The sequence below is a fragment of the Gastrolobium bilobum genome, unplaced genomic scaffold (genome assembly GCF_033153095.1).
Source record: "Gastrolobium bilobum isolate Gb01-03AN ecotype WA unplaced genomic scaffold, APGP_CSIRO_Gbil_v1 utg1978, whole genome shotgun sequence".
Taxonomy (NCBI): domain Eukaryota; kingdom Viridiplantae; phylum Streptophyta; class Magnoliopsida; order Fabales; family Fabaceae; genus Gastrolobium; species Gastrolobium bilobum.
In genome coordinates, this window is record NW_026897627.1 from 185,041 (window position 1) to 194,006 (window position 8,966).

At 33.8% G+C, this 8,966-nt stretch overlaps 1 protein-coding gene across 1 annotated transcript; it reads left to right on the plus strand.

The window, feature by feature from the left end:
* Positions 1 to 1,695: 1,695 nt before the first annotated feature.
* LOC133308740 (inactive protein kinase SELMODRAFT_444075-like) lies at positions 1,696 to 8,219 on the plus strand. The gene is made up of 8 exons (XM_061509425.1): positions 1,696 to 1,894; positions 2,037 to 2,170; positions 5,250 to 5,344; positions 5,833 to 6,899; positions 7,069 to 7,229; positions 7,330 to 7,406; positions 7,505 to 7,826; positions 7,917 to 8,219. Exons 1-8 carry the CDS (start codon positions 1,696 to 1,698, stop codon positions 8,076 to 8,078), a joined length of 2,217 nt encoding a protein of 738 aa, XP_061365409.1. The 3' UTR covers positions 8,079 to 8,219.
* Positions 8,220 to 8,966: the final 747 nt, after the last annotated feature.

Below are 8,966 nucleotides of genomic sequence, written 5' to 3' on the forward strand. Positions count from 1 at the left end.
GTGTAGGGTGTTGTGTTCAATTCCTTGTAAGCTCCAAAAAAAAAGTGGCTATTGTGACTAGGGGTGTTCATTCACCGATTCAAACCGCGGTGACCGAACCGAAAAATCGATAACATAATAAACCAAAAACTGAAAAACCGAAAATCGAAAATCGCAAATTTTAATTGGATTGGATTTTGGATTGATTGATGAAATTCGATCCAATCCAAACCGATCCAATATATTAATTCCTCTCTACCTACTTGAGTTTTTCCCCAATCATAGCCCAAAAATTTCTAAACTCAAGACTCATTAACTTATCAACTAAACCCAAGAAAAAATCTAGTCATATCTCATCAACAAAATTTCATGTGTGTAAAGCTTCATATATCATTGCCCAAAAAAAAAAAAAAATTATCGTTTAATGTTGTTTTTGTATTTCAAAAAAAAAAATTTACAAAGCCAATATATACAATTATACAAAAGATGTTATTTGCATAATAATCATAAACAAATTTTAGGATTTTCAAAAAACCGAAAACCGATTCAATCCAAATCAAAAAAAATTGGATGGATCAGATTTGAAAAAATATCCAAACCGAATGGATGGTTATATGATCAAACCCGAAGAGATTGGATCATATGATTTTTGTTTCCAAAACCGATCCAATCCAGACTGCGAACACCCGTAATACTTATATTGGAGGACACCAACTTAGAAAAATATTATTTTCTCTATTACTAGCTTAAAATGTGTGCTTTATTTTATTTTATTTTATTTTATTTGCTAGATTTTGTTCTTTATTTGAACATGAAAACGTTAATTAATTTTTCCAAGTCTAGAAATACTACGGGACCAGCTCATACATGATATAAATTGGCTAAATGGGTGACAGCTTAAGAACTTAAATTTATCATTCCTTATTCTAACATGACGGATTCAATGTATCATTTATTATATCAGCTGATTTAATATGACAAGTTAAGTAGTTAATATAAACTCAAAATAAATGTGTTTCAATTAAAATGTCATTATCTTAGTTATGAATTTATGATAAAAGTCATAACTTTAGATTACTACATAAGTATCACAATCGTAACTTAATGTACCACATTAACACTTTTATTAATAAAAAATATATTCAATTTAATTCAATGACTAACGTGCATAATAAACTAATATTTCAATGAGTTAACGTTAGAATTTAAGAATTAAGAAATTAATGAAATTTTGTGAAAATCTAAACAACTACAATTTCAGTTATATATCAAATGATGATAACTAGTTAATGCATGAGAGCTGAATAGGTGGGAGCGAGAACATTTGTTCGATCCCCTAAGATTATTTTTAAGAGAAATTTAAAGCCTTAATCTTATACTCATCCTAAATAAGATTACCTCTCATAAATAATACATGTGATCTATAAAAAAAATAATAATAATCGTTTGTGCAACGTCACAGACAATAGACCTCTACCAAATACCAAATACCAACTAACATGACTCCTAACTCCGGTTAAGTTAACTAACTAGGGTTACGAAGTGCCAGTTGGAGAACATGGAGCGTTCAAGTTAAGTGCGCAAAATAATGCCACGGTCAAGGTCACACGCAACGCAATGCATACGTGAGGACGAGACACACATACACACACGCACCCGATCCAAACCCTTCATCCATCTACCGCAATTTCACACTCGGAACAACCTCAACGACCAATGTTGAGAGACGAAAGCGTGGGTTCAATAAGCGCGAGGCACAGCGCTACCACCGTCTCTGCGGTGTCGAATAAGGTTCTGGTGGCCGTGAAGGCGGAGAAGGTGATCTCCAACACCGCATTAGCATGGGCACTCACTCATGTCGTTCACTCCAGCGACTCCATCACGCTGCTCGCCGTGCATTCCGCCGATAAAACTGGTAGCTGGCTAGCTCTCTCTACACTGAAGAGAAATCTTAATTCTATTGAATTGGATTGAGTTTTAATTGATCATAAAAATAGATGTTAACTCTTATTGGTTCAATTTGCTTAACTATAAGCGTGTGTGGATTATTATTTCAGGCCGAAGATTCTGGAACTTTTCGAGACTGGCTTTAGACTGTGCGATCGGAAACACGGGAAAATTGCCGGAGGGGATTTCTGATATCTCCGAGTCTTGCGCTCAGATGGTGCTTCAGTTGCACAATCAAATTGAGGTAACTTCCAAATTTACCTTAACCAAAAAAGATAAAGCTGTTTAAAGTTACCGGATTCTGTTAATAACTTTGTGACGTGGAAAAGGTAATTTAATAATAATAAAGTAGCAAAGAAAGTATAACCTCTTCGTAATATAACAGTTGAGATTTACAAGACGTGTTAAGATTTGCTAATAAAAAGTAATAAAAAAATAATAATTAATATAATTTCTCTAATAATAATGGGTAAAGGATTTCTATGGAGATAAATTATCTCAACAATTTCTGTAATTATAATATATTGCAGAGTTATATTAATCTTTATCATTATAATTTTTTAATCTTATTTGGAGTTCATAATTTTATCTCAGTGACCTGAAGAAATATTTTTTTCAATAATAATTGTGTAAAGTTACAACCTCTTTTTTCTTAATTTACTTATAAATTTATTGGATCAAAATAAAATTAATTACTCTCATTTAATATTATTTTATAAGGTTGATTTTAATCCAATAATTATAAAAGTGATAGTAGGGAAAACAGACTATAAGTATGCTCTCTCTCCCATAATAATTATTATAAACATGACAAATTACGCATCCATATAAGTGGCGTATTCGTATTTCGTACCCGCATTTCAGACGAGTATGGTATTTAAAATTTGGAATGCGATCCCCAGCAAATTAAATTTGAACCGCCCAATCTTGTTGTTTATATTCAATGTATCGCAATTTTTTATTTCATATTTTATTTTATTATTTAATATAAATTATAAAAAAAAAAATCATGGTTGTTGATTTTCAACAGTACAGAATCTTGATTCTATAGTATTAACCGTCACTGGTATTTTTCTCCTCCATTCTCTATGGGGTTGTTGCCTCGGTTTCTGATCTTTTGCGCATAGAAAACGACTGAGTTTTCCAACTGATTTTACTAGCTTAATCGGTCGTTTGTCATTTTCCCCTATTTTTTTAAATCCTCATGACTTTATGACCGTATTCGCGCTGTCGTTTTTGTCTCATTCTCTTTCTCGCTTTCTATTTTTTTCGTGGACGGAGACAAGTTAAAATGTTGTTATTTTATGATCTACTAAAAAATTCCCTTTATTTTATATCATATATATATATATTTGTCAAATTTAAATAAATAATTTCTATTAGTAAATTTTTTGTCCTTTCTTTTTTTGGAGTTTGATTTTCTCATGTTAAATGAGAATTCAATTCTCATGTTGTAAAGATAAAAAGCATGTGGGACCCATGTGTTAGAAAAAAATTATATGTAGGATTCATGGCAGCACGGAAATCGAAGGGTGTGTAGAAAAATTTAAATTCTCATGTTAAATGAAAATTATAAAACCCTTCTTTTTTATATCTTATGACTTATATCATATCCTTTAAAATGTATATATTCTCATCGCCGAAAAGAAAATTGTATATATTCTCAATTTTATTTTATTTTTTACACTAACGTGTCAGAGTCAGAGTTGAGGAAGTTTCTGATCTCTTCCATCTTCCACGTCTGTACTGGCTTGACTGTAGTATATATGTTCCATTTGCACGTGCTTTAGAAACCTTGTCTTGATTAAGAGGGCCAGTGATGTATCAATAATTGCACATGCACAAAGCTCCCAAGAATTAACTAGGCAAAAATAAGTTAAAAAGGGAATATATATGGGTGCATATTTTCTTATGTTGTAGGATAGTAGGAGAGAAAAAAAGTTTAGATAAGTTAAATGTGGGTCCCACATTTTAAATTAAAAAAGAAAAGAAAAATTAATTGGCACGGAAAACGAATTTGTGTAGGAAAAAGTTCTTATCTCATGTAGAAGGAGATAATGATTTTCCAATATATATATATATATATATATATATATATATATATATATATATATATATATATATATGAGAAGACAAAAATTATCTAATTGACAAGTTAGTAGGCTATTCAAAGTTATTTGTTTTAATTAATTTATTATGTACAATAATAAATTTACGTAATTTTTTTTTTGGATACAAAATTTACGTAATTTTAGTTTAAAAATGAGTGGCATGTAAATGTTCGATTTATATAACCATAAAACTTAAACAAAGAACATTAATAAAACATCTATCATGACATGTAAAAATTAGGAGGAGTTATGTTTACAAACTCTTACAAACTATATTTACTCCGATGATACATCCACTTACAAAATTAGGAATGCATCCGACGGAATAGGTAGTATAGTTTATAAGAATTTGTAAACAAAAAATTTGTAAATATAATATATCCTTAACAATTATCATGAAATCACATGTTCGGTAGATGCATTTTACTATTATTGTTGTATTAACAAAAAACTTCTAACAATAATTGTCTTGCATAGTTGCATTGGAAGCCATAGGAAGATAGCTCATAATCACAGCTATTTGGCCACGATCTAGCTTATCCTTTATATATGCACACATCTTAGGCTACGAAGCACCGATACGACGTTTTCGATACGTTCTTGATGATACAGATGTCGATTACCAAACAATACGTGTCTGATACGTTTCTGATACGCATATCCAATACGTTGGAAAAAAAATTAAGGAGTATCGGTGCTTCATAGATCTTAGGTCTATTATGCAAACCAAACAAGGGAAAGAGAGAGTGAGATAGAGAGAAGAGGGCCGGGGGGCAAGTTAGATTCTTCGTCCTCTGCGCTGCCTTCCTCTCTATGTAAAGACATATCTGTATCCCCGTACTGGGTTTTATTGGTACAAGTAACAAGTTGTGCGAGTAGAAACCCTTTCGCCAGTCGTGTAAATACAGGCGAACATTGTGCTTGTAACATTGGTGTTTGCAATATGTTCTACCTAAATTACTGTGGGATTTGAATTAGTGAGCGACTTCTAGAAAATACTGGAACGTCAGCGGATAACTCGCTTTAACAGTTGTTGAATCTAATGGCCAGGAAAACGGATGCTGAATGTGTATGATTGTAAGATGGGGATGGACTGAACTTGTTTTAATTTGTCTTAAGAATGCAATTAATGACTGTAAAAAGGCTTATCTCTTGGTATATGGCATAGTTTATTTGCTGAAATTGACTTTTTTCTAGTTTTTATAAATGCAGGTTAGGGTGAAGATTAAGGTGGTCACAGGTACTCCCAGTGGTGCTGTGGCGGCTGAAGCGAGATGGAGTGGTTCCCATTGGGTCATACTGGACAAGTAATTAAACATGAAAAAAGTATTTCTTTTTTCTGAGCTATTAGCTTATTTAGTTGATTGCAAATATGTTTTCTTATTCATTCCATGCATGCCCCGTGAACGATGTCAATTACCTTTACCTAGAATTCGACACATTGACAGGTGATCTCTTAAATATATTTTTTGCAGCACATTTGCATTATGAGTTTTATTATAGGCTCAACAACTGATTAAATATACTTAAGAGCCTTATATTATATTATATTAGGCATTGCATAGGGTTAATCATTCAATTGATATTACGTTCATTAGCCTCAACTATTATCTCACCATCCAAAAGAAGCAATTATTACCTACCAGGAATCACCTTGTTTGAACTGCTTAATAGGATTTAATTGAATAACTGTGTCTGTATCACATGACTTCCAATCAGAAATAAGTAGAATTGTTCGGTGCTGCATGTCCAAATGAAAATATTAGTTAGTGAACTCCTTCCGTTGTTGAAACAGGAAATTAAAGCAAGAGGTAAAGCATTGCATGGATGAACTCAACTGTAGCATTGTGGTGATGAATGGCTCACAGCCAAAAGTCCTCAGGCTTAACTTAGGGTGCTCCAATGAAATGCAAACTCCTTTTTTCTCTGCTTCTTCTTCACCAGGTAAAGAAATTGGAAGGCTAAAAGGTCGCAGATTGAAGCATTCCACTCCAGTGAGTAGTCCTGAAGCAGCAGGTTCTTCTATTACAAGAAACATGGGAGAAAATTCGGTGTCAAGTTCTGACTCAACGACTCCTCTTTTCCTAGTCTATGAACAAAACCCTCTGTACGAGGGTCAGGGACAACACAAAAGAACACACAAACCAATCAACAAGCCAAAAGATTTCAACGTTCAGCCACCATTATACTTTAATTTGGAAAGGGATCGCCCTCTCACTTCTTGGACAAGCCCAACATCATCTGTGGCTAGTGATAACAAGACTGTACTCTGGATTCCTCAAAACCACATTGTAAATGACAAGCTTCAAAAAACTGAAAACAAGAGAATTATCCAAAGAACTAAATCTCCAACTTCTAAAACTTTACTTGAGAATTTTATTCATTGTGATCAAGAAATGAGGACATTTGAACTTGGGTTTAACCAAGCTCAGAGTAGAAGTTATGTAGCCAACTCGGGCGTCAGAGATAATGCCATTCCTTTGGGTAGAACTTCCTCTATACCTCCTCCCTTATGCTCACAGTGTCAGAATAAAGCACCAGTATTTGGAAAGCCTCCTAGACGGTTTTCTTACAAAGAGCTAGAAGAAGCTACTGATATGTTCTCAGATGTGAATTTTTTGGCTGAAGGTGGATTTGGTGTGGTTCACAAGGGAAAACTCGAAGATGGCCAGGTTGTTGCGGTGAAACAGTTAAAGTTCAGTGGCTCTCAAGCAGATCTTGATTTCTGCAGGGAAGTTCGGGTTTTGAGCTGTGCACAACACAGAAATGTTGTATTGTTGATCGGATTTTGTACAGAGGGAAATTTGAGGATATTAGTCTATGAGTACATATGCAACGGATCCTTGGACCTCTACTTACATGGTATTCAAAAACTTTCTTCACTTTAATTAACTTTTTAATTCCAATTTTTTTAAACTTTTTTAGGATCCCTTCTCTCTGTTTCAGGGCTTTGTAGTTTATATTTGAATATTCTTTCCATCAATCCAATGAGAATTCACATCGAAGTCTATTATTTGCTGTATATTAACAGGAGAAGAGATTATGTCTTTGGATTGGAACTCACGCCTAAAGATAGCGATCGGAGCTGCACGAGGCTTACGGTACCTTCATGAAGATTGTAGAGTTGGTTGTATAGTGCACAGAGACTTTCGACCTAAAAACATCCTCTTAACCCATGACTTCGAACCTCTGGTATCTTTCTGGCCCTTCCGCATTTGTAAAGAATAATGCATTACAGATCAAATAAAAAAAAAAATTAAGTACTGTTGAATCTAACCATACCATTCATTAGGTGGCTGATTTTGGGCTTGCAAGATGGCAATCAGAATGGAACATAAATTCTGAAGATCGCGTTATAGGAACTTCCGGGTATTTTTCTTTCTTCATGCATGTGTGTAGACATGCGTAGTTAAGATATCGGGCATCATAGTTCTGATTCTAATCAAGCTTGCCTTGCATAAACCTAGGTATCTTGCACCGGAGTATCTTGATACTGGAAATCTTACGTATAAAGTCGATGTGTATGCATTTGGAATAGTTTTATTAGAGTTAATAACAGGTCGAAGAATTAGTGAGTTGGAACAGTTCGATGGACACTCCTATCTTTCTGAATGGTTTCACCCGCTACGCATGTTAGAAGCCAATCATATCATGCAAAACCTTCGATCTCTCAATCCATGTTTGGATTCTGAGGCGTCACTGGAATTTAATCTTCAATTGCAGGCCATGACACGGGCTGCTTCACTGTGTCTACGTCTGGACCCTGATGCCAGACCCCCAATGTCAAAGGTTTGATTGGCTTGGGTTCTTTAATAAAATTTGGTTGCTTTTTGATTAAATACAATATATTTAGTAAACCTCTTTTTTTGGTAATTGTAGATCCTCAGAGTGCTGGAAGGGGGCGATCCAGTTCGTCCTAGGGGTTTATTAGAAGGTTTAGACATGAATTCGGTTGGTAACAGAAGTGGCCATTTAAGTGGTTTAACTTCGCACGCTACACCTAAAGGTACAATAAGTCATTCCCGTAGGTTATCACATTGATCATTCCTTCGGCTCTTTGGCCAGAGGATCTATTGTTGGCAATAGCATAGGAACAATTCTCCATTTGAAGCGTGGATCTCTCTCATATGCACATAGAAACAATCACACCAGCACAGTAATTGGTGGAAAGAAGTCATTATGTTGGCCTTTTCATTTAAAATAGAATTGTTATTTGGTGGGAGGTTTATGGACAGTTTTGCTCAATAGCAAAAAATTCATGTGACGGGATCTTTCTCTTTGCTCTATTTTCTCTTGGAGCATGATGGAATCCCCAAATAATTGTACATCGCGATGCCCTTGATAAGTGTAATATATATATATATATATATATATATATGTATATATATATATATATATATATGGGGGAGGGATCTTTTGACTCTAGAGTAAGACTTACAAGTCTTACTCCCTATCTCAACCATTGATTTTCGTCCATCTAACAGTTATCTATACCAATTAATTAATTATTAATTCCAAATAAATAATAACCATTAAATGGACAGAAATCAATGGTTGAGATGAGGAGTAAGACTTGTAATTCTTACTCTAGAGTCAAAAGATCTCTCCCCATATATATGAGATGTGTCAAATTTAAAATTTGACACTTCATCTGAGAGTCGATAGATCAAAAAAGATCAATGGTGTCACAAACTTACAAATCAGAGTCGTTGATCTTTTTTGACATTGATCCTGCCCTATATATATATATATATATATATATATATATATATATATATATATATATATATATATGGGCTTATCGTTTCTCAAGCTGCTTGAGATATATCTTCGGCTACTAAATCATAACCGTACAAAGATGGATCAATGGTGATAAATGAAGAGAGAGAATAAGAAAATCATAACCATTCAAATATGAATCAATTAATA